General features: G+C 49.5%; 3 protein-coding genes across 8 annotated transcripts; 1 reads left to right on the top strand and 2 right to left on the bottom strand.

Moving 5' to 3' along the window:
• On the bottom strand, positions 2,463-16,251 carry LOC8059634 (pentatricopeptide repeat-containing protein At2g22410, mitochondrial). Of its 6 annotated transcripts, XM_021462506.1 has the most exons (7): positions 14,090-16,251; positions 13,879-13,971; positions 13,582-13,682; positions 4,074-4,200; positions 3,900-3,980; positions 3,520-3,635; positions 2,463-2,933 (listed from the first exon to the last, which is right to left on the bottom strand). In XM_021462506.1, exon 1 carries the CDS (start codon positions 16,200-16,202, stop codon positions 14,250-14,252), a length of 1,953 nt encoding a protein of 650 aa, XP_021318181.1. In that variant the 5' UTR covers positions 16,203-16,251; the 3' UTR covers positions 2,463-2,933; positions 3,520-3,635; positions 3,900-3,980; positions 4,074-4,200; positions 13,582-13,682; positions 13,879-13,971; positions 14,090-14,249. The 6 variants fall into 6 exon arrangements, with proteins under 6 accessions (XP_021318181.1, XP_021318216.1, XP_021318248.1 ...); XM_021462541.1 differs by lacking the exon at positions 13,879-13,971; XM_021462573.1 differs by lacking the exons at positions 3,900-3,980; positions 4,074-4,200.
• Positions 4,784-6,672, top strand: LOC110431797. The gene is made up of 2 exons (XM_021451395.1): positions 4,784-5,603; positions 5,717-6,672. Exons 1-2 carry the CDS (start codon positions 4,784-4,786, stop codon positions 6,670-6,672), a joined length of 1,776 nt encoding a protein of 591 aa, XP_021307070.1.
• On the bottom strand, positions 22,526-24,539 carry LOC110431795. Its single transcript, XM_021451388.1, has 5 exons — positions 24,234-24,539; positions 23,557-23,643; positions 23,067-23,475; positions 22,883-22,977; positions 22,526-22,696 (listed from the first exon to the last, which is right to left on the bottom strand). Exons 1-5 carry the CDS (start codon positions 24,537-24,539, stop codon positions 22,526-22,528), a joined length of 1,068 nt encoding a protein of 355 aa, XP_021307063.1.

The raw sequence follows: 24,802 nt of genomic DNA, 5'->3' as shown, positions 1-24,802 counted from the left end.
CAGATACCATATAGCAACTTCACCGGCATGTGCAAGCTTTGGCTCTACCTCGCTATTCACACCACTGCTACCGTGCATCGCTCAGATGGATGGGATCAAAGGAGGAGGATCTGTCATACCAAAACCCCTATTCATCGGTGCATATCGACCAACACCTTTCTTCACTAGGATGGTCGGTGTTCTCTATCACACCACCACATCATTGTTACTGGAGATTCTGAGCCAGAACCTTAATGAAGTGCCTAGCATGGACTGCTTGTCGCCTGAGGTGCCGAAACGGTCCACACGCTAGACACATGCAACAAGAGTTTGAGGCGCCATCGGGCATGGATGATGGCGATGCTAGGGTCATCTGGCCTGAATGGCTGAACTCCTAGGCTCGTGCATGTCTTTGCTACTGGCACTAGAGGTACAGACTGTGCCGACCAACCCCGAGTCCCCAAATGTCCCATGGCCATAGCCTCGTGTGCTTTTCTGATGTCATGACAAAGTGCAACTAAAGTCACTTGGGTTGGAGCAAGATAGATAGTAATAACTGCAAGAATTGCTCAGGAGATGGCATAGCGGTGGATGAAGTCAGTAGAAAAACAAGAAAAGTGTGGTGCCCGAAATATGGTTGACATGACAACATAAAAAAAGAGAGATATAAAGAGACAAGTTTATTAAATTTTATAGAAAGAGTAAAACAAAATTTCCACCGTTGCAACGCACGAGCACTTTTGCTAGTATAATTTAAATGTCGTATATATAATCACGTCGACTAGGGAATGTTGAGGTCTTCGTAGGTGAAAAGTTTTTGGCTGTCACATCAAATGTTTCGTGTGATGTTGGAAAGGGTGTTCGAATACTAATTAAAAAACTAATTATATAACTCGTCTGGAAATCACAAGACGAATTTATTAAGCCTAAATTAATTTGCCATTAGCACATGTGTGGTAATGTAACAATTATAGCTAATCATGAACTAATTAGACTTAAAAGATTCGTCTCACGGTTTTCATGCAAACTATATAATTAGTTATTTTTTATTTATATTTAATGTTCCATGCATGTGTCCAAATGGGATGGGGTGAAAATTTTTTGGGTGAAAACTAAATATGGTCTGAATTTAGCTAGTTGTTTAAATAGGCCGACAAGATTCCGGACTGGGCTCTACAATGCTTGTATTAAACGTTTTAGCAAACTGTTAATGATGACTGAGCTATACGTGGTGCTATAAAGATGAAAATGTAAACAAGAAATACATACTCCGTGGGCCGGCTAGTGAGTCGACTTGGGCCGTCAGATTTTAAGAATAAACTATAGTTGTCAAAGTCGTAGTGTACCTGCTTCCTTGCATGCCAAGAGAGCCGCTGGCAATTCAAAGCAGCGTGCAGGAGCCATCCTTCGAGTTTCGACTCAGGGACCCAATAAGACCTTGTTTATTTCCCAAAAATTTTTGCAAAATTTTTCAAGATTTTCCGTCACAATGAATTTTATGTCACATACATGAAACATTAAATATAGATAAAAAATAACTAATTATACAGTTTACCTGTAATTTATAAGACAAATCTTTTGAGCCTAGTTAGTCCATGATTAGATAATACTAGGAAATATGCCCGTGCGTTGCAACGGGAGAAAAACATTAAATGACCATAGAAAGTGATGATATAATGTTACATATCTATTTATATTTATCTTTTTTATAAAATTTAAAGTCCATAATTTATTTTATTGATAACCATGACAACTATGGTATTAAATAGTTAATATTTACAATAATATATAGCTTGTTTACTGCATGAATCTATATATGTGGAGCTGAACAAAATTTGTTTTGTAATTTTTAGATTTTTCTATAAATTACTGTGTATTTATTAATTTTCGGCCGATTTAAATAATAAAAGAAAAGTAAACTAATAGGATAAACATTTTGCATCTAGGGCCCTGTACTTTCTTTATTCTTAATAAATAAAAGATATTTTACATTGGGAACCCTAGAAAAACTTTTATTCTTTTTTTCCTATCAGCTCCGTCACATCGAATCTTGCGACACCTGCATGGAGTATTAAATATAGACGAAAACAAAAAACTAATTACACAGTTTATCTGTAATTTGTGAGAGAATTTTTTTGAGAATAATCAGTCGATAATTGAACAATATTTGTAAAATACAAAAGAAAGTGCTATAGTACCCGAAATTCCAAAATTTTGCCAACTGAATAAGACCTTCACGAAAGAATCAATTCTTAGAATCCATATCAGTCAAATTTTTAAAGTTTGACTAATTTTATAGAAAAGAGTAACATCTATGACATAAAATGCACATCATATAAAAATATATTCTATGATGAATCTAATGATGTTAATTTGATACCATAAATCTTAGCATTTTTTTCTAGAAATTTGGTCAAAGTTTAAAAAATTTGACTTAGAATAACTCTAGAAATTGTTTTTTTTATGGAGTATGACAATCGATCGAGAGTAACAATATATTGTAAATAAATATAGAGAGATCCCGTCTAGAAGAAGAAGAAAGCAAATGTAATTAAATACAGCGGCTAGCAGTAAACATGCAATTAATGCAAAGTATATCGATCCAGAGGCCGGAGATCTAGATTCATCAATCAAATAATCAAATGAACGATGCTGATGATGAGCTAGACGAGGATAAGCTTGACGTAGTTGTCGAAGACGAAGTCGGCCAGGACCTTGTACACCTTCTCCGTAGGGTGGTAGCTGTCCTAGAAGAGGTAGTAGCCAACGTCCTGGCAGACGGCGGAGGACGGAGACCGGCCTCGAGAAGGCCCGTGCCGCAGCATCCTCTGGTGGACTGGATGATTCTGTACCTTTGCGGGTGCATCATCATGTCGTAGAAGAATCCGTAGATGTCTATGAAGACGAGCAGCGTGCCGAGGTCGACTCGGGGACCGACGGGAGCGGCAGAAAGACTGAAATTTTTACAATTTAGTAGTAGGGATAGATTTGTCAAATACAAACAAAAATAATACGGTGTTCATTTTTCTAAAGAAAAAAATTACAACTAAATAAGGTCTAAATACACGAGACCAACCGGAACCGTGGGGGACACGCACTCACAAGCTGCAATTGGCTTTCACAGAACACACGTCTTGCTACTGTAGCACTTTCATTAGTAATTGTTGTTTAGCCATAGATTGACTAAACTCAAAAAATTTATCTCGCAAATTACATACAAATTATGCAATTAGTTATTTGTTTATCTATATTTAATGCTCTGTGCATATGTCCAAAGATTCAATATGACAGAGAATCTTAAAAATTTTTAGAAAAGGCCATAGTACAACAGGTTAATTCCGATCCTACATGTTTCTAAGGCTTTGTTTACTTCCAAAAAATTTTGCAAAATATAAACAGTAGCACTTTCAATCATGGACTAACTAGGCTCAAAAGATTCGTCTCGCAAATTACAGGTAAACTGTGTAATTAGTTATTTCTTTTATCGAGAGCTGAGCTTCATTGCAAAACCAGAGGGTCAGTAGAAACGAATCATCTTACCCTTTTGATTGTGATTTATCCATAGCTCTCTGGATTTATCCTAAAATGCATCAGTGTCCTGTTTGTTGTGCCTCTCTGAACTGTTGTTGCAGGAGCTGGATATGGTTCCGTCATACCTGATGCACCACATGCAGAGTCACATGCACAGACTCAGGACATTCCAGAAACTGTTGGTAAATTGGTTGAGCAGTATATAGATGCGATGAACAAGGTAATAAATTGACTTCAAACCAATGGAGTTGTACTAGTACATAATCTGAAATTGAAGTGCTTCTATCAGCCTTAGGCATTCATGTAATATCAATGGCTACCATTAACAGGCTAAACTAAAACAAGGGCTAAAGCTTGCAATGGCCATTTCCAAAGAGGGAAATGCATACCTGCAAGTAAACCTTAGTTACATGTTTTCCAGGCTTTCTTTTGCATTGATTAAACAACCTCGTCTCTCACCAAATTTGTTCCTGCATATGCAGGGTAGTAAGTTTTGGGAACTTTACAAACAAGATCCAGTTGGTTGTGCCACTGTGAAAAAGACTTCCATTGGCCTCGTTTACCTCCTGGCTTGTTTGCTAGAGCCTTTCATGCCATCCTTCTCAAAAGAGGTTTGGCCCAGACTTGAAATGAAGTGATGCAAACATATTCATTGATATCTTATTTAGGTCCTTCCTTCATCAGCTGAATCTATACCCAGAAGAGCATCTATTATAGAAAAGGGCAGTGGGAAAAAGCAAAAAGGCCTTGGGATCATATACCATCAGGTGTCATGTACGGTAATACGTAGACCAGGCGACGTCGGGCCCGCGACGTTAGACGCGCGGCTGAGCGCGCCCAGCGCGCCGAGAGCGCGATCCAGGCGACCTAGGAGCCGCCCAGTGGCTAAAGGAAAGGATAGGCTGTTAGGATCCCTAGAATTAGGGGTGATTAGTTGCTATGATTATTCACAAGCAAGGATATATATCCTATTGTTCCGAGACATCAGGGAAGGAAGCAAATATCAAGTATGTCCTACCTCTCTCTCTTCTAAACACTAAGCCTGCGGTAGAGGGGCATAACCTCACCGGAGAAGACAGCCAACGGCTACGAGCTCCGTAGCCGCGGTCCTGCCCGTCAAGGGTTCGACGCTCTTGACAACTTGGTATCAAATATCCGGCGATCCTCTGCCTCCACTTCCGGTCCACCTTCCACCGCCGGCGCTACAGCCCACCACGCCCAGCCGCCACCAGCCCCACCCTCCTCCACCGTTTCCACCGCGCAATCAGCAGCCATGGCCGAACCCACCCTCGCCGATTTGCTCGCCAAGACGAAGACCATGTCCGCTGAGATGACTGCCATGAAGGCCGACATGGCCTCGATGAAGGAGAAGTCCGAGACGTCGTCGTCTGGTGGCGCCGATGGCCGCCGTCCGGAGGGGCCGCGCGAGCAGGAGTTCCACCCGAAAAACAGGAAGTGGGATTTTCCCCACTTCGACGGCACGTCCGACCCGATGTTGTTCCTCAACAAGTGTGAGGCCTACTTCCGCCAACACCGAACCATGGCGGAAGAGCACGTGCGCATGGCGTCCTATCATCTGGATGACGCCGCACAGTTGTGGTTCACCCAGCTGCAGGACGATGACGGCACGCCATCGTGGGGTAATTTCAAGGATCTCTTGAATTTGAGGTTCGCCCCTCCCCTTCGCTCCGCCCCGATGTTTGAGCTTGCCGAGTGCCGCCGCACGGGGACCGTGGAGGAGTATGCCAATCGGTTCCAGGCCCTCCTGCCTCGCGCCGGCCGGCTTGACGAGGCGCAGCGGGTCCAGCTCTTCACCGGAGGGCTCCTGCCGCCGCTCAGCCACGCCGTCCGCATCCACAACCCGGACTCCCTCTCCGCCGCCATGAGCCTGGCCCGCCAGGTCGAGTTTATGGAGCCGGAGCGGCCAGCGCCACTTCCACCGCACGGACCACCGCCTCCCGCGGCTCGGGCCGCCCTATCGGCTCCACCGCCTCTCTTGGCACTCCCGGCGCCGCCGGCGCCTGCACAGCAGGGCCGTGCCGAGGGCAACCAGCGCCGCCTCACCCCGGAGATGGCCGAGCAACGCCGACAAGGTCTGTGCTTCAATTGTAATGAGAAATATTCACGTGGCCACAAGAGATTCTGCCGCCGCATCTTCTTCCTGGACGGCGTGGAGATTGACGACGCCGACGGTGGCGTGTTGCAGGGGACGATGGGGCGACGGAGGCTCCGTATTTCTCCCTCCATGCCGTGGCAGGCGTGGCCGTGGGCGCCCCCATCCTGCTTCGGGTCACCCTGGGCGCCGCCACGCTCGTCGCCCTGGTGGACACGGGGTCCACACACAACTTCATCGGCGAAACGGACGCGCACCGTACCAGGCTCACCATCCTACTGCGCCCGGGGCTCACTGCCACGGTCGCCAATGGCGAGAAGGTGGCGTGCCCTGGTGTCCTTCGACAGGCGGCTATCTCCATCGAGGGCATGACGTTCGACGTCGACCTTTACGTCATGCCACTCGCCGGATACGACATGGTGCTGGGCACCCAGTGGATGGCAACCCTAGGGCGCATCGCCTGGGATGTCGCCACCCACACCCTGTCCTTCCAACACGAGGGGCGGCCTATCTGTTGGTTCGGCATGGCATGCACGGCGGCGCCCGCAGTACACGCAGCAACCACCGGCGAGTCCATGTTGGAGGGCCTGTTGGATTCGTTCGGGGACGTCTTCGCCGCCCCGACGGGTCTGCCTCCTCCACGCGGCCGTGACCACCCGATCGTCCTTAAGCCCGGCGCGACCCCGGTGGCGGTCCGACCGTACCGATACCCAGCGGCCCACAAAGATGAACTGGAGCGCCAATGTGCGGCCATGATCGAGCAAGGGATCATTCGCCGCAGCACGTCGACGTTCTCCTCGCCGGTCCTCCTCGTGGTGAAACCGGATGGCTCATGGCGGTTCTGCGTCGACTACCGCGCGTTGAACGCGCTCACCGTCAAGGATGCTTTCCCGATTCCTGTGGTGGAGGAGCTCCTAGACGAGCTTCAGGGCGCAAGGTTCTTCACCAAGCTCAATTTGTGTTCGGGCTACCACCAAGTGCGCATGAAGCCGGAGGACATCCACAAGACTGCGAAAGACTGCGTTTCGCACGCACGACGGTCTGTATGAGTTCTTGCTGATGCCGTTCGGCCTGTGCAACACGCCTGCAACATTCCAGTCCTTGATGAACGATGTCCTATGACCGTTCCTTCGCCGGTTTGTACTCGTTTTCTTTGATGACATCCTAATCTACAGTGAGTCGTGGGCGGATCACCTTCGGCATCTTCGCACGGTCTTGACCGAACTCCGCCACCAGCACCTCTTCGTCAAGTGATCCAAGTGCGCCTTCGGCGTCACGTCAGTCTCCTACCTCAGCCACATCATCAAGGAGACCGGCGTGGCCATGGATCCGGCCAAGGTGCAGGCCATCCACGACTGGCCGGTGCCCAAGTCGACCCGCGCGGTCCGCGGCTTCCTTGGCCTAGCAGGCTACTATCGGCGCTTCGTCCTCAACTACGGCGCCATCGCGGCTCCTCTGACGGGGCTGTTAAAGAAAGAAGGCTTCTCATGGTCGGGGGAGGCGGCTGCGGCGTTAGAGGCGCTGAAGGAGGCGGTGACGTCGGCACCGGTCCTCGCCCTCCCGGATTTCAGCAAGCCGTTCGTCGTCGAGTGTGATGCCTCGACACATGGGTTCGGCGTCGTGCTCCTGCAAGAGAAGCACCCGATCGCGTTTTTGAGCCGGCCGATCGCGCCACACCACCGCTCTCTAGCCGCATATGAGCGGGAGCTGATCGGGCTCGTCCACGCCGTCCGCCATTGGCGCCCGTACCTATGGGGTCGCCACTTCACCGTGCGCACAGATCACTACAGTCTAAAATTCTTGTTGGACCAGCGGCTCGCCACGATCCCTCAGCATCATTGGGTCGGGAAGCTTCTCGGCTTCGACTTTGAGGTGGAGTATAAGCCGGGCGCCCAGAACGTGGTCGCTGATGCCCTATCTCGCCGCGACACGGAGGACAGCACAGGAGCAGTGCTCGCACTGTCGGCACCAGAATTCGACTTCATCGACATGCTACGCCAAGCACACGCCGCGGACCCAGCAGTCGTAACTCTCCGGGAGGAGATTCTCGCCGGCATGCGCGCCTCGCCGTGGGCTGTCCGCGACAGCCTGGTGACCTACACGAGGCGACTCTACATCACGCCGTCGTCCCCGCTGCTCCTGGAGATCAGGGCTACCATCCACGAGGACGGCCATGAGGGCGTCCAGCGCACGCTGCACCGACTCCGGCGTGACTTTTCACTTCCCCGGGATGCGCCAGCACGTCCAATACTTCATCCGCACGTGCGGAACTTGCCAGCGGCTCAAGTCCGAGCACCTCCACCCGGGGGGCTGCTCTTGCCGCTCCCGGTGCCATCGTCGGTGTGGTCCGACATCGGCTTAGACTTCGTCGAAGCCCTTCCGAAAGTTCGCAGGAAGTCCGTCATACTCACCGTGGTGGACAGGTTAGCAAATACTGTCACTTTATACCTCTTGCTCACCCGTACACGGCAGAATCCGTCGCCAACGCGTTCTTCACCGACATTGTTCGCCTCCACGGGATGCCACAATCTATGTTGTCTGATCGCGACCCCATCTTCACCTCAACGTTCTGGCGCGAGCTCATGCGGCTCATGGGGACAAAGCTGCACATGACCTCGGCGTTTCACCCGCAAGCCGATGGCCAAACTGAGGCAGCGGACAAGGTGATCACCATGTACCTGCTCTGTTTCACCGGTGACCGTCCCCGCCAATGGCTCCGGTGGCTTCCCTGGGCGGAGTTCATCTACAACTCAGCGTACCAGACGTCCCTTCGCGACACACCGTTCCGCATCGTCTATGGCCAGGACCCGCCGACCTTATGCTCCTATGAAGCCGAGGAGACGCGTGTGGCGGCCGTCGCCAAGACCATGGCCGAGCGTGAGGAATTTTCGCGGGACATCCGTTTTCGCCTGGAACAGGCGCAGGCCATTTAGAAACGTCACTACGACAAGCATCATTGGGAGGTGTCCTATGCTGTGGGCGATTGGGTGCTGCTGCGCCTACGCCACCGCCCCATCGCGTCGCTGGACTCCTCGACGGGCAAGTTGAAGCCCCGCTTCTTCGGCCCCTACCAGGTCACCGAGGTGATCAACGCGGTCGCCGTCCGGGTGGCACTCTCGGCCCGCGCTCGACTTCATGACGTCTTCCACGTCGGGCTCTTGAAGAAATGGCAGGGCGTACCTCCGGCCACCCCGCCGCCCCTCCCCGTCATCCACAACGGCGCCACGGTGCCGGAGCCGGAACGCGTGGAGCGCTCGCGTCTCGCCAGAGGAGTGCGCCAGGTCCTCGTGCGCTGGAAGGGGGAGCCACTGTCGTCATCAACTTGGGAAGACTGGGACACGTTCCGTGAACGTTTTCCGGCGTTCCAGCTCGAGGACGAGAGGAGGGGAGAGATGTCATGTATGGTAATACGTACACCAGGCGACGTCGGGCCCGCGACGTTAGACGCGCGGCTGAGCGCGCCTAGCGCGCCGAGAGCGCGATCCAGGCGACCCAGGAGCCGCCCAGTGGCTAAAGGAAAGGATAGGCTATTAGGATCCCTAGAATTAGGGGTGATTAGTTGCTATGATTATTCACAAGCAAGGATATATATCCTACTGTACCGAGACATCAGGAAGGAAGCAAAGATCAAGTATCTCCTACCTCTCTCTCTTCTAAACCCTAAGCCTGCGGTAGAGGGGCATAACCTCACCGGAGAAGACGGCCAACGGCTACGAGCTCCGTAGCCGCGGTCCTGCCCGTCAAGGGTTCGACGCTCTTGACATCAGGCCACAGGATAGGGAAACCTACACCTCTATTCAGAAGATTGGTAATACTATGGTTTTTTTCCCTTTCTTTTGAAGTTTGTAATACTATGGTTTTAGATGCTCCCCATTTCTCCCACTACCTTGATTTTACTGACACCATACACTATATGCAGGATGACAGCACAATGGAGGGCTTCAAGGGAAAATCACTATATGCAGGATGATAGCACAATGGAGGCCTCCAAGGAAAAATTTGCGGGCAGTCAAGCCAAAAGAAGAATGAGGTTGAAATTGCTGCACAGTTGGAAGACACAGAAATACTTAGCTAGTACTAGTACTATTTGTACTTTAACCTTATATCACATGTCAAACCTAAAGAAAAATTCCTTTTGCATTTCCACTAAAAATTCACTTAAGTTACAGTAATGTGGGTTGGAGGGATGAATTAGGGTGTAGGAGTAAACATTGTACATGTTGATGGTACTTTATCCATGAATTGTACATAAAGTTAGCTTCAAGTAGAAACTTAGTGATTACAGGTCTTATGCTCAATTGACTAGAATTCTCTCATATCGATGTATGAATCGCCTGAGGGTAAACAGGGGTGTGTGGTAAAAAATCTGAACAAGGGACACCTTAATTTATCTGGGAGAATACCTTTGTAGATTCAGATTCATAAGATTCTCTAAGGTACAAGAATGTCTGAACTGTGGCTAAGAAGAAGCAGCAGGTCACCCAACCATTGTATTCTCTAAGGAATCATGAAGAGTACACTTTGTCAAATATATTCCTCTTGTGACCATTGTTCAGCTAAATGCTAAATACTAAATACTAAACAGTCACCCACCCATTATTTATCCATTTAAATGGGTCAAACATTTGTTTAAACAGGCTAAATAATATTTAAACACACATCGCAGGCCACTCTAGCTTTTAAACAGCATTTCAACAGGCTAAACGACTATTTAGGCAAACAATACCTGTGATGCTATATTTGGCAACTTGACACTCTCCAATTGAATTAATGATAAGCTTGCTTGTTCTGTATTTATTTACTATTTCTCGTACATGTAAATGAGGAAAGGCCTTTTGTGTAATATGGAAAATGGAAGTGGTGAAAACATATGATAGAAAAGGAGTAGATGCTAAGTTAGAATATGACACCAATTCCATCATTATTCTGTGTTTGTTCCTTGCTAACATAATATGAGGGGACAATGTCAATCTAATCCAATCCTAGTTCGAGAAAAAAAAAATCTAATCCAATCCTATGTCCCATCAGTCCTTTTCTGTTGCAATTGTCACAGATGAAGTTTAGGTTGGGGTTAGAAGCTAGCTTTAACATGTCCTTGGAAAAATAATTTTCTGACAGTGCCAAGAAGTTCATAATAAGAGACAATTTTTCAGATATACTTCATGTTTGGTGTCACCCCTTTTCCTTCGTTTTTTTTTCCTTTCTAATGATCAAATGTGACCATCAGTTATCCGCGAACTGCTATGCTTAGGATGAATCCTTTTGCCAACAGCTAATTTATCTTAGCAAAATAAATTGTAATATGCCATAAGTTACTCTTGCTTCTTGCAAATTGTTTGATTTAGTAGCTTTTGAAAGTTCCACTATAGGGGTCTATTTCATCATCACATCATGTGCTTGAGAAATAAAATTTCAATACTCAACCCTTGCCAGTTGGTACGCTTAGTTATATCATCAAAAAGTGAGGGGAAAAAATGTAGTTAGAGCATCTCCAACAGTTTGGTAAAGCAACTCCTAATCTTACTTTTTTGGCAAGATGAAACAAAAAACTTCCTTCAACAACTCCCTATCCTAACTCCCAATCTATCCACGCTTGGAAAAACGAAGGCATCCATGCACAAAGATACGTGGACTCCTAGGGCGCTCATTTTTTTCGACACTCCATCGCCCCGACCGCCGCTGCATGGAGGTTTGCCGGAATTAAACCTCCAGCCACTATTTTCAGATCTGAGAATACTAATTAGAGCCATGCATGCAGGCAACAGCCACCACTGTCTGGCAGGTTTACCGGAATTAAACCTCCAGCCACTATTTTCAGATCTGAGAATACTAAGTAGAGCCATGCATGCAGGCAACAGCCACCACTGTCTGGCAGGTTTACCGGAATTGGATCTTATGTGACTATTTTCAAATATGAGAATAGTGGGAGGTAGAGCAGACAATGGAGATTCCATTTTTGAGGTTCTGGGTGTCAGTTAGGTGCCAGGGATGGCCAGCTGTAGGGTGGCTGCTGGTGGCAATGGTGGCCGCGTTTGTGTGGCACAAGCAGCGATGAAAAAATTTCAAGTGGGCATGCTTTTCTTTTTAGGAGCAAATTATTGAAAACTGTCGGTGAGGACCTTTTTTCCCTTTCCGATATTTCTTGGAAAGGTTGCAAAACCAAATTTTTATGATTGTTTTTTGGGTACTATTGGAGATGCTCTTACAAGGAATGAAATGGATGCACATCAAACACCTAAACTATCAATTGCTTCCATTTTCAAGAATCATTTGAAACAAGCTTCCAGTTAAGAAAGATAAAATTGACCTGGGATGACAATAATATGGGATTCAAGATAAGAATAAAACTACTAATCGATCATATAACACAAGAAATTTCACAGGTGAACTCCTACATGTTGCGCTGAAGTGAACTCAACACTTGCGTATATATATATATATATATATATATATATATATATATATATATATATATACTTGCAAGAAATTTTCAGAGCAATCTTGCCATTTCATTGCATATACCATATATGCATATGCATACTTCCTCCGTTCCAAAATATAGTTCATTTTTGGTTTGTCCTAAATCAAACTTATCTAACTTTTTTTGCGAAAAAACTTATCTAACTTTGACCAAGTTTACACAAAGGCCTTGTTTAGTTCCAATTTTTTTTGCAAAATGGACACTGTAGCACTTTCGTTTGTATTTGACAAATTGTCCAGTCATGGACTAATTAGGCTCAAAAGATTCGTCTCGCTAATTACAGGTAAACTGTGCAGTTAGTTATTATTTTTATCTATATTTAATGTTCCATGCATGCGCAGCAAGATTCGATGTGACAGGGAATCTAATTTTTTTGCAATTTTTTTTGGGAACTAAACAAGGCCAAAAATGCATCAACATCTACAATATCAAATTAGTTTAACTCATGGTTTTTGAGGCATTGTGGTGTCATGTGGCGCTTGGGGTATGCCCGGATGCCTAGACGCCTTCTAGGTGTCGCCTAGGAAATATGGCGTAATAAAAACCTTGTGGTGCCTAGGGTATGCCTCAATGCCTAGGCGATGCCTCAAAAACCATGGCTTAACTAAAATCTTGTTTTTCTTAAACTTGGTTAAAGTTAGATAAGTTTAACTTAAGAAAAGTTAAGGTGAACTATAACTTGGAAGGGAAGTGTTGCGCCTATAGGGCCGGCCATGGGCCTTGGCGCCCACGCCTTGTGGCTAGGCTACCTCTTGGGTATTATAGTAGTTGATCTCAGATTAGGCAAGGATCTCCGTTGATTGGGTGTGTTCTACAAACGCTACATGATCCTTGCTTATATGTTGTACCCTCCTGTACACATATGAATCAATCTCTTACTCCCATATCTACTTTCATGGTACGTCGGAGCCCTTCTTTGCCGTGCTCGGCCCTTCCCCTCCTTCCTAGAGCTGCACGCCCCTCTACGGCGCGCCACAGTGGTGTTCTATGACAACATCAGTGCCATCTACATGTCCCCCAACCCAGTTTAGCGTCAGCGGATTAAACACATTGAGATCGATCTTCACTTCGTCGGGGAGCGAGTTGCAGTTGGTGATTTTCATGTCCTGCATGTTCCAACCTCTTCACAATATGCGTACATCTTCACTAAGGGACTTCCCTCTTCGGCATTCGCGGAGTTCAGGTCTAGTCTGAACATGTAGGGTGGCTGACGATTCGACTGCAGGGGCATGTTAGACTAGCGCCTATAGGGCCGGCCATGGGCCTTGGCACCCACGCCTTGTGGCTGGGCTACCTCTTGGGTATTATAGTAGTTGATCTCAGATTAGGCAAGGATCTCCGTTGATTAAGTGTGTTCTATAAACCCTACATGATCCTTGCCTATATATTGTACCCTCCTGTACACATATGAATCAATCTGTTATTCCCATATCCACTTTCAGGAAGGAGTACTAAGGTAAGACCGTAAGATACTTACCATGTTACCAGCAGGCAGCAAACACCAATGAGACTGCTTTTGGGACTACAGGGTACAGGCTGTCCCTGCAAGCGTGAAAAGTACATCCTAACATCCTCAATCTGCAAGACAAAGGATCATGCATTGTTATCACAAAACAAAATTCCATAAAGTATCATTTGAGAATGTTCAATTTATGAATAATGTGTATAGCATCTGATCTATTAACTAGCAAATGAAAATTGCCACTTTCCATAACATGTGGTGTCTCATGAATCAATATCTAATACCTAAAATATGCAAATTAGCAGGTCTCACCATAAGCACAAGAAAATTTTCAGGCAGGCTTACAAAGTTCAAGACCTTATGAAAAGGACATATTGATAGTTGTTAGTCTCTGTTATCACTGTTCTGCAAAGACGATAATGAATGGGATTGAGATAAGATGTCCTCAGAATCCCTGATAAGCTTACAGAGTAACTCAAGGATTTTTACAACTGAAAAGATTATTTGTAAATTAAAATATTACCTTCTAGTTTCTGGTATTCCCTTCAGCATCACTGATAGGAACTTCATCACATGATTGATGGCAGTGAGAGGCTTATTGCCTAGCAGATGACACAATTCACCATGTGACTATGTGATACAACTGAACGCACCATTTTTTAGAACTAGATGTAGTTTCTGGACTAAAGATGCGACATGATGCCAGTTTCTGAAATGTCAATCAGGTTTGCAGTATGCTTCATTTGTAATGTAATCCCATGTAAGCAGTCATAAATTGCAATAGTGTCCAAATGGGACTTATCTTTTACGATAAATTCATGAACCACACCATTCAGCTCAATGCAACTACATCCAGGAACCTTCTCCACTCCCAAGTGCCTCATCATAACCCTCACTTTGTCGGCCTTCTTCCTCATATTTGCCTCTGCATACATGTTAGCCAATAACACGTAGATTCCACTATCACTTGGGTCAAGTTCTACCAATTTCATTGCTGCCTTCTCACCAAGAGTGATGTTACCATGCATCCTACAAGCAAAGAAAAGAGCACCCCAAACTACTGCATCAGGATCCATAGGCATGGTGTTTACAAGCTGTTCTGCTTCATCTAAATGTCCTGCTCTGCCTAGCAAGTCTATCATACATGAATAATGTTTCATTTTCCTCTCAAGGTGGTATTTCTCATGCATTAGGGAGAAAAATTGACGACCTTCTTTAACCAAACCAGCATGGCAACAAGCTGACAGAACCCCTATAAATGTTATCTCATCTGGCTGCAATCCAAGATCTATCATTCTCTGGAAGTATTCTATGGCCTCATCAGCATGTCCATGATTTGCAAGACCACATATCATTGCTGTCCATGTGAGTGCATTTTTATCTGGGATTTCTTTGAAAATACAGATCGCCTTCTTGATGTTGCCACACTTTGCATACATGTCAACTAGAGATGTGCCAAGTGCAACACTAAGATAAAGCTGATGTCTGTCAATGTAATGGTGGACCCACATCCCCATTTCTAATGCTCCAAGCTGCGAACAAGCAGATAGGAGATTAACCATGGTGATCTCATTAGGATCCACCTTTGATTCCTGCATCTCATGGAACAGCGCAATAGCCTCCTTGCCCTGCTTATTCTGTACATAACCAGCCATCAGAGCATTCCATGGGAATACATCCCTTTCAGGCATCTCATCGAACAGCATCCGAGCATCCTCCATCATCCCCAGCCTCGCATGTCCCACGATCATGGTTGTCCAAGAAACAACAGTTTTGTTGTCGATCCTTTCAAACACCGACTTTGCTAACTCTAAACTGCCACACTTGACATACATATCCATCACCGCATTCATCAGCCTCACCGTGCACCTCACCCCTTTACTGTCCACAAACTCATGCAGCCTCTTCCCGAGCTCCAAATCCCCCATCTGTGCACATCCCGACACTGCCCCGATCATAGTGACCTCATCAGGCCTCACTGCCTTGCCGTCTTCCACCAACCTCCAAAATAACTCTAGCGCCTCCCGCGGGAGGCCACTCCTCACGTACCCACCAATCAGTGTATTCCACGAGACCACGTCCCTGGCGGGACTTTCATCGAACAACCTGCGGGCAAGAACCATGGACCCACTAACAGACCAGAAATGCACCCCGGCGTTCACCACGAAGACGTCAGCGCTGAACCCCAGTTTCTGCACATGTCCAAGAACCGCGGCACCGTACGGCCTGTACTGCAGGCGCGCGCAGGCCTTGAGCAGGAATGGGAAGGTGAGGTGATCAGGGCGCGCGGAACTGGAGCAGAGGAGGGCGCGGTAGAGCGGGAGGCAGTGGCGATCCACGAGATGACGATGGGGGCAGAGGGAGAGCGCGCGGAACGCGGCATTGTAGGGGGATGCAGAGTCCGGCGGGGATGGGAGGGAAGCGAGGATGGCAAGCGCGTGGAGAAGCGGGCGTGGGGAGGCCGGGTCGGAGAGGGCAAAAGCGGCGACGAGGCGGTCGCTGAAGGGAGAGGTGGAGTGGGAGGAGAGGACGCCGGAGACGAGGAGGTGCGCGTGGAGCTTCAGAAGGGCGCGGAACGGCGGCGGGTGGACGGCGGCGCCGCGGAGGAGGACCAGCAGGCGGGAAGGCGGAGGCATCGTTTTGGGCAGTCGGGAGGCGGCAGACCGGCAGGAATCAAGGCCTCCCAATTGACCAAACGTTTAGCCCAAGCGAATCGGTTGCCTGTCTCCAGGCCCATTATACATTATCTTCACCCTTCACGCTGTTTCTTTACCTCGGGCCCTCGGCCCAAACTCGGTGGCTGTGATTTCTTAAAGGAAAAATATTAACTCCCTCAGCTTTTATAAAAATCTTATTTTTCTCTCTAAACTTTAAAAACCAGATTAAAACCATTTGTTTTACTTGCCTGACCAGTTATAAGCAGCTTTCAAAAGTGATTTTGTATTTTCCTTTTTTATTTATTTCGTCTAATTTTTTGAAAAATTATAGTAAATCATGGAAAATCTAATTTTTTTGGACTTCACATGAGTAATTCTACACAGTGAACATATAAGATATGCTCTAGTATAAAATTTTTTATGTAGCTCTACATCTATGCTTTTGTATAATTAATTCATAGCTGCAATTTCTATGATCCAATCGTGCTGAAATTTTTATGATAGGCTAATTATTGTATGCTTGAACTGTAGTAAACATTCCATACTCATTGGATCATATATAACTGATTTTTCTATGATTTACCATGCTTTTTAAAGATTTAGCTGAAATAAATAAAAAATAAAAAGACAAATATGCCTTTGAAAATCACTTATAATTGGTTAGGGAGGTAAAACAAATGGTTTTAAAAGCTCATGGAGGTGATTTATCTAGTTTTAGAGTTCATGGAGAAAAGGCAGACTTTCGCAAAAGTTGAGTTAATGTGAACTTTTTCTTTTCTGGAAAACAAAACCAAAATTGTGCTTAGAAAACATTTGACTATTGTCCCTACACATTGATTTTTTGTGCGTAAGATTTATATGCTCTTAAATTTCCTCTCTGGATTGGAAACTTCAAGCCCACGATGTTAAGCTCCACTGACATCTACAAAATCTGGAGGCTGGAGTAGTTTTTCAAGATTCTTGTATCTGTCTCTGAAATTGGTTTAGCTAGTGATGTATGTGATGCTTTCTTAAAAGCACAGGCTATGCCTCCCTTAAAAAAGGGATAGATTTCCTTCGTGTTTTCCTTGTATTTTGCTAGACCTTTCTGTTGACGGTCCTTAAGTATCAAATTTAATTATCAAATAAACAAAGAAAAGGATCCAAATAAAATCAACATCTAGACTTAGGGTTTTATCTGACAGAATTCCACGAATTTTGGTGTTTGTCTATTTCTACAGGGGGTTATCAGGAAATATGGAAGAAAGGCCCACACGTCAGGATTACATAGAGATCTCAACGTGCCGCGCAATTATCTTACATCTAGAAGACTCCAGAAGCCACGGGATGGAAGCGGAGGCCGAACGGGGACAGGCACTGGGCGCCCGCCCAGTTGACCTGGGCGCCTTCCCCCTCCTGGAGTCCAAACAGGACTCTCTTTCGGGATCAATCTCCACCGACCTAAAGGATCAAGGATAACCGTTCAATCAATGTCGGTTTGATCCAACGGCCCATATTCACTTGGAGGGACTATAAAACCAGACCCCCTGGCCCCTGGAGGAGGGAGCCTCTCAACCCTAATTCATTATTCCTCAAGGGAGAAGCCTCTGATCAAGATTAGAGCCACCACATCAATTAGATATCTAGATTAGCATAGCTACATAGGATTAGAACTAGAAGGAGTCAATCTTCGATTGGTTTCCGGATCTGTCAAGAGGATTCTTGGTAATTCTCTAATTATGCTTCTAATTGTTCTTCTAATCATCTTTGTTCTTCAATATTATGAATATGACTTTGTTCTACTTCAATATATTGCTTATGACTTTGCTCTACTTGTTTATATTCAAGATTATATTGTTCTTAGTTTGTCATAGTTATGTACTTGGCTTAGTTAGATTGGATCTATATACATGCTTAGGATCGTATAGCGTTTATTCATCGGATCCATGGGTAAATGATAGATATTGTGTAGGCGTGGTGCTTATACCGTATTTATCTGCGATTGTACCCAATATGCCAGATCGTGGGGTAGTTCGTGATAGTGACAGCTTCATTGATTCTTATATAGTCCCCCTCTCGTGTATTGGGCTGGCAGAGCAGCATTATTACAGGGGAGTGATTGCTATGTTTCTCATTTACCTTGCTAATATCACTATGTGTTGGGTACCATAAAAAGGGATACCCAAATCAGAGCAATAAAAAACGCAAAAAACATACTAACCACAATCACCGGGGTACGGGCCCGAGTTCATTCAACTCGCCCGACCTCCCAGGGACTCCGACGCAAGTTCATTCGACTCGCCCGACCCCCAGGGCCTCGGACGCAAGTTCCGACTCGCCCGACCCCCCAGGGCCTCGGACGCAAGATCCGACTCGCCCGACCCCTCAGGGCCTCGGACGCAAGTTCCGATTCGCCCGACCCCTCAGGGCCTCGGACGCAAGTTCCGACTCGCCCGACCCCTCAGGGTCTCGGACTCAAGTTCCGTCTCACCCGACCCCTTCCAGGCTCGGGCGCCGGACCCCATTCCACCTGGGAAGCAAGACTTCCACCGCACGGCACCGTACTCACGACGTGACAGGCGCGATGACTCCCATACCGCAGTAGGGCAGGGTGTCGACTGTTCCAACCACCCTGGGCACTGCAGCTTCACCTTTTTCACTGTGTGCCCTTACCTCTTTCACTGTGGCGTACTGCCTCACAGTAGAAAGGGAATGGGGGAGGTTAATCAGCATCACTATTTGAGGTCTTTTCCCACTATTGACGGGACGACCTGCAGTACCGGCGATCCGACCCCCACGACTTCCACAGGGCTCGGCAAACCTCCACAGGAGTGACCATCCCTCAAGGACAAGATGAACAGGCTTCAACAGGGTCGGGGCTGTAACTCTTCCACTCAGGGAAATCAACCCATGTAAATCTCTGTCTCCCCTTGAGGCTATAAAAGGGGAGCCAGGGCTCATAGCTAGGATCAGGTTCATACACACGCCCACCACACTCTTTCACAGAGCAGCGACCCGCACTCTGTCCACCACTATGTCAAGACCTGGGACTTAGCCCTCTCTCGCAACCTGCTTGTACCCCCTACTACAAGCACCTTTGGGTGCAAGGTTATACAGAACCCCCGATCACACTGGACGTAGGGCATTCTTGGCCCGAACCAGTATAAACCCTCTATGTCTCACTTGCATCACCATCCAAGTTTGGGTAGTCACGCAGACTTATACTTGTTAGTGTCTAGACCACGAGTCTAGACACCGACAGTTGGCGCGCCAGGTAGGGGCCTTCTGCGTGACATTCACCTGTCCCTGCTGGGAAGATTTGGATAGCAGTCGGATTTCACCCACTCCGCCGCGGCACCATCATGATGTTTGGGAGTTTGGAGTTCATGTCCCTCGGATCCGGCTACGACATGATCCTCCTCCCGCCACGTGGTGATGTCAAGCCTAGTCCCGAGCCGATCCTGCCACAATCGCTGCGTGGGAACCGTTCGGGACACCATGCGGGGGGCACCCGGCGGGGGCGTCAGAGATCTAGGATCTCCGACCCTACCATTGAGGCCAGGATCCGTCCGGCCCTCCCCCCGCATATCCCTCACCGGGTCGCCCGTTCCTCCGGCCCGACAGGCGCTAGAGGTCGGGCTCGCGGGGCATTAAGCTCTGCTCCCAGGACCAATAGAGGATCATCGCGGCCACCCGTCCCACCTCGTTCGAAAGGGAAGGTACGGCCCGCGCCCGTCCCCCGCAAGGGGGACAAAGGGGCCTCAACATCCCGTCCTCCTCCACCTATGAATGAAGGAGAAACAGTGGCACCTCCCGAGTTGCCTTTTGGGCTCAGGAACGCCGCCGCCACCTACGCCTCTTCCGCGAGCACTTCGTTAAGTGCGTACGCGGAACTTCCAGGTCACCACTTGAGGTCTACACTGGACCTCATCTCCACGCCGCCCGTTTCGTCATACCCGGAGGATCCTACCTCAGGCGATGACGAGTGGCCTTGTCTTCATCTCACCCCTCGGGGTAAGGATGCGATACGCAATCCGGCTCCAATTCCCCACTTCAAACAATGTAGCGGAGTACGAGGCCCTTGTTAACGGTCTCCACATCGCGATCGACCTTGGGATCAAACGGCTCGACGCCCGAGGCGATTCTAGACTCATCATTGACCAAGTCATGAAAGAGTCCAGCTGCCACGATCCCAAGATGGACGCGTACTGCAAAGCGGTCCGACGCCTGGAAGAAAAGTTCGACGGCCTCGAACTTAACCACGTGTTAAGGAAATATAATGAGGCCGCCGACGCGCTCGCCAAGATGGCATCCGAGCGGGCCACGGTCCCCCCAGATGTTTTCGTTAGCGACCTCTACAAGCCTTCCGTCGACTACAAGGACGACGGGGGGTCGGACGAACCCCCAAGCGAACAGGGTTCCGACCCCAAAGACACCGACGCTCAAGAACAGGAGGCCATGGACATCGAGCCAGAGCCACCTACATCTGACGACTCGCCTGACTGGCGCTACCCTTTGCTTCAAGGCTTGGTCGACGGCACTTTGCCCCCGGACCAGGCTGAGGCAAGGCGCGTGGCTCGTCGTGCCAAGACCTTTGTCCTCCTTGACGGGGAGATGTACAAGCGAAGCCCCTCGGGCGTCCTCATGTGTTGCATCCCACGTGAAGAGGGGATCAAGCTCCTACAGGACATACACTCGGGGACTTGTGGCCATCACGCCGCGCCTCGGACGTTGGTAGGAAATGCCTTCCGACAAGGCTTCTACTGGCCCACCGCCGTGGCCGACGCCACAGAGATCGTAAGGACCTATGAGGGATGCCAGTTTTACGCTCGGCAGATACATCTACCCGCTCAGGCCTTGCAGACGATCCCCATCACCTGGCCTTTCGCTGTCTGGGGCCTCGACCTGGTCGGGCCTCTGCAGAAAGCACTCGGGGGCTTCACCCACTTGCTTGTCGCAATCGATAAGTTCTCCAAGTGGATCGAAGTCCGACCCATTACAAGGATCAAGGCCGAGCAAGCGGTGTTGTTCTTCATAGATATCATCCATCGATTTGGAGTGCCGAACTCCATAATCACTGACAACGGCACACAATTCACTGGGCGAAAGTTCTTGCAATTCTGCGACAGACACCACATACGTGTGGAATGGGCGGCAGTGGCTCACCCCAAGACCAACGGTCAAGTGGAGCGTGCCAATGGGATGATCCTCCAGGGTTTGAAGCCCAGGATTTTCAACCGTCTGAACAAGTTTGGAAAAAGGTGGCTCAAAGAGCTACCGGCCGTGGTCTGGAGTCTGAGAACCTCCCGAAGCCGAGCCACTGGCTTCACCCCGTTCTTCATGGTCTATGGGTCGGAAGCCGTCCTCCCCACTGATCTGGAGTATGGGTCCCCGAGGGTACAAGCTTACGACGAAAATAGCGGCAAAACGTTCCAACAAGACGCGCTGGACCAGCTGGATGAAGCCAGGGATGTAGCCCTCCTACACTCTGCCAAATACCAGCAGGCCCTCCGCCGATACCACGCGCGACGAATCCGAGGCCGAGCCTTTCAAGTCGGCGACTTGGTGCTAAGGCTCAGACAGAGCAACAAGGGTCGTCACAAGTTCACACCCCCCTGGGAAGGACCCTTCGTCATCGCCGAAGTTCTCTGACCCGGCACCTTCAAACTCGCCAATGAAGCAGGGGAGGTCTTCAAAAACGCGTGGAACATAGAACAGCTCGTCGCTTTTACCCTTAGAACTTTGTAAAAATTTCTTCGTTTGTTCATTACCTTGGAGGAATAAATGAAATTTAAGTTATATAGCCCTTTTTCTATCAGGGAGCCTCGGACCTGCCCAGCAGAGTCCGAGCCTCCCTCGGGGGCTACATGGGGGGGACCCCCCGTGTCAACTCCAAATCTTTTTCCTTTTTTTCGCACAGGTCAAAAGAACCCCGACCCAAGGTCTTCCTCCTTTCTCCTAAAAAGATTTTAGAAACCGGAAACTCACCCCATAAATCTTAAGGCATGAGCTCTAGGAAAGGTCAGCGCTCACGAGCAAAGACCGCTCCCACTCACCTTAGATTCAGGGGATGGATTCGGACTTCTAAAAAAGGAAAAAGGAAAAGGACTTAGGCTCGGGGACTCTGGCTAGCACAAAACTCTAAGTAACTCACCCGACCTCGCGCTGCCGAGGTCGGATCGGCATAAGGAGAAAGAAAACAAGACACTTAGGAAAAAAGCTTAAAAAGAGCAGTTATACAAATATCTACATTCGACATTAACATTGTATATATGATACAAGGCCCACTGGCCTCAACTCCCGCACAAAGAAAAAAAAGAGAACTAAGGGTCCTGCTGCCCTGTCTGCCCAGGTCCTTGAACCCCGAGGGGGGGGGGAAGCTCCACCTCATCGTCGAAGAAGGCGGCCAAGGCATCTCCAGGGACAGCCGCGGCATCTTCAAGCCTCTGCACCTCCTCCTGGGCCTCCGTTTCGTCATCAGGGAGAACGTAGCCCTCACAGACCGCCGGCAAGTCAATGCCGGCATAGTGAGAGCTCACCACCGCTAGGGCCTTCTTCACCCCGGTGTGGAGTGCCTCCCTCATCCTCTCCCCGGCCCGGGAGTAAAGGGCTTTGACCCGACTCTGTAGCGACGATCCCGACGCCGACACCCCGAGCCCCTCACACGCCGAGGTGACCACGGCTTCAAGAGCCGAGCGGTCCGAAGCCTCGGCGTCAAGGGACTTTTGCAGGGCCTCGGTAGTAGAAGTCGTCTCGACCACCTTCCTCTCCAATTCTGATTGAAAAACAGAGCAAGAAACAAAAAGTCAGGAAAGACTAACTTAAAAGTGTAAAGGGGGCCAAGGTAAAAGGCGCAAGTCTTACCCTCAGCTCGCTTCTCGTGCTCCGCCGAGCTATGGTGCCAGCGGGCCACCTGGCTCAGAGCCGCAGCAAGGTCAGCCTGAGTTTGGTTCAGGGCAAGGTCTTTTTCGGCGAGCAAAGCTTCAAGCCGAGCAACCTCACCCTTATACCCCTCGGCCGCCGCCTTCTGCTCCTCGGATTCCTGGGTAAGGTCTCCGACCCTCTTCTCTAGGGGGGCGACCTTTTCCCGGGCCTCCCGAGCCTCTGATGCCAGGGCCGAGCACTTCTGCCGAAGCTCGGCGGAGATCTCGCACTCCCTCGCAAGCTCCCCCTGAGCCGCCTCCCTGGCAGCCCTCTCGTTCTCGAAAGACGCCCAGGCATCCCTTTCCCGGCGAAGAAAAACTGACTTCTCCAGGGACGTTGCCTTGAGCGCCTACAAGATCGGAAGTCACGCAGGGAGTTAGTATTGCAAAATAAGAACAAAAATACTTTACAACATGGGTGAAAGCCTTACCTGGGCCAAATTGAACATGTCTCGGGCCACGAGCTGAGAAGCTCGGTTGATGGCCTCGACGCTGGCGCGCCCGCACGATTCCAGACCCTGCCAGAGGTAATTCTCCGACGGGTCGTCCAGAATGAATCTGGCTCCCCCCTCGGCATCACCGAGGTTAGGCCAGATTACGGGGCTCTTGTCCCATCGGGCATCTTCCTCCCCTCCCGCCGTAGGGTCCTCGGGCGCCGCGCTGGACGCCACGATGGCTCGCTCTCCCTCGACCTGCGCAGGTCGGGTCGCGCCTCCTAAATCGGCGTCCTCCTGAGGAGGCGTGGCTCCGGGGGAGAGGCCGTCTTCTCCGGTCCTTGGGGCTTCGGCGCCCCCGTGTCCTGCCCCTGGTGGCGCTCTCCCACCTCGCAGCTCGGGGGTGGCGGCGACATGGGCCTAGCCGACCCGGGAGTCGACTGAGCCCCCCTCTTCACAGCCTTCAGGGGGGCCAGCGCCACCGAAGGCGCTTTTTGCTTGCGGCTAAAGGAGCAACATCAAGTTAGAAGAAAGAGAAAAACAAAAAATCAGTAGAAGGATCAGAAATCCTATACATACCTCGCTCGGGGAGCAGACTTCTTCTAGGAGCTCGGAGCTCCTTGGCGGTCCCCCGCAGCTCCAGGGGCCGTTGGTCGGACCTCCGCCTCACCTACCGACGGCGCGGGGGACACCACGGTGGTCTCAGCCTGCGACGCCTCCACCGAGGCACCGGTTCCCGCCCCGGACGCTGGGGAGGGCTCAGCCAGACCCTCTGGCGCCACCGGTTGAGGGGGCACCTCGGATTCGGCTCCAGACGCCTTCTCCCCCTCTTGAGGACCCACGGGGGCTGAACCCTCATGAGGGGCGCTGTCCTCGTCATCCACGATGATGTGGGGGACGGCCTGTCCGCCCCCCGGCGCCTGGGTCCCCTCGGGGGCCTCCGGCCCCCCTCGGGCCTTTGACCCCTCCGGGGCCTCCATCCCCCACCGGCAGGAGGGATCACGTCATCCTCCTCCGCCAGCTCGTCGAGCCAGTCGGCGTTATCTCCTCTGCCCTCTATCTCCGAGACCGAAGTCTCGGGAGACGGAGGCGGGGCAACCCCCGCCTTCTCGGCTTCTCGGTGATTCTTGGCGGAGATCTCCCGCCGTTGCGCTTTCCGTGCCGCTTTGGCCTTCTTGTCTTCTTTGGCCTTTTTCTGTTCCTCATTCTGGGCCCTGTTCTTAGCCCGGATCTCCTTGTCCTC

The sequence above is a fragment of the Sorghum bicolor genome, chromosome 1 (genome assembly GCF_000003195.3).
Source record: "Sorghum bicolor cultivar BTx623 chromosome 1, Sorghum_bicolor_NCBIv3, whole genome shotgun sequence".
Lineage (NCBI taxonomy): Eukaryota > Viridiplantae > Streptophyta > Magnoliopsida > Poales > Poaceae > Sorghum > Sorghum bicolor.
This window is presented reverse-complemented; position numbering and strand designations above follow the sequence as displayed.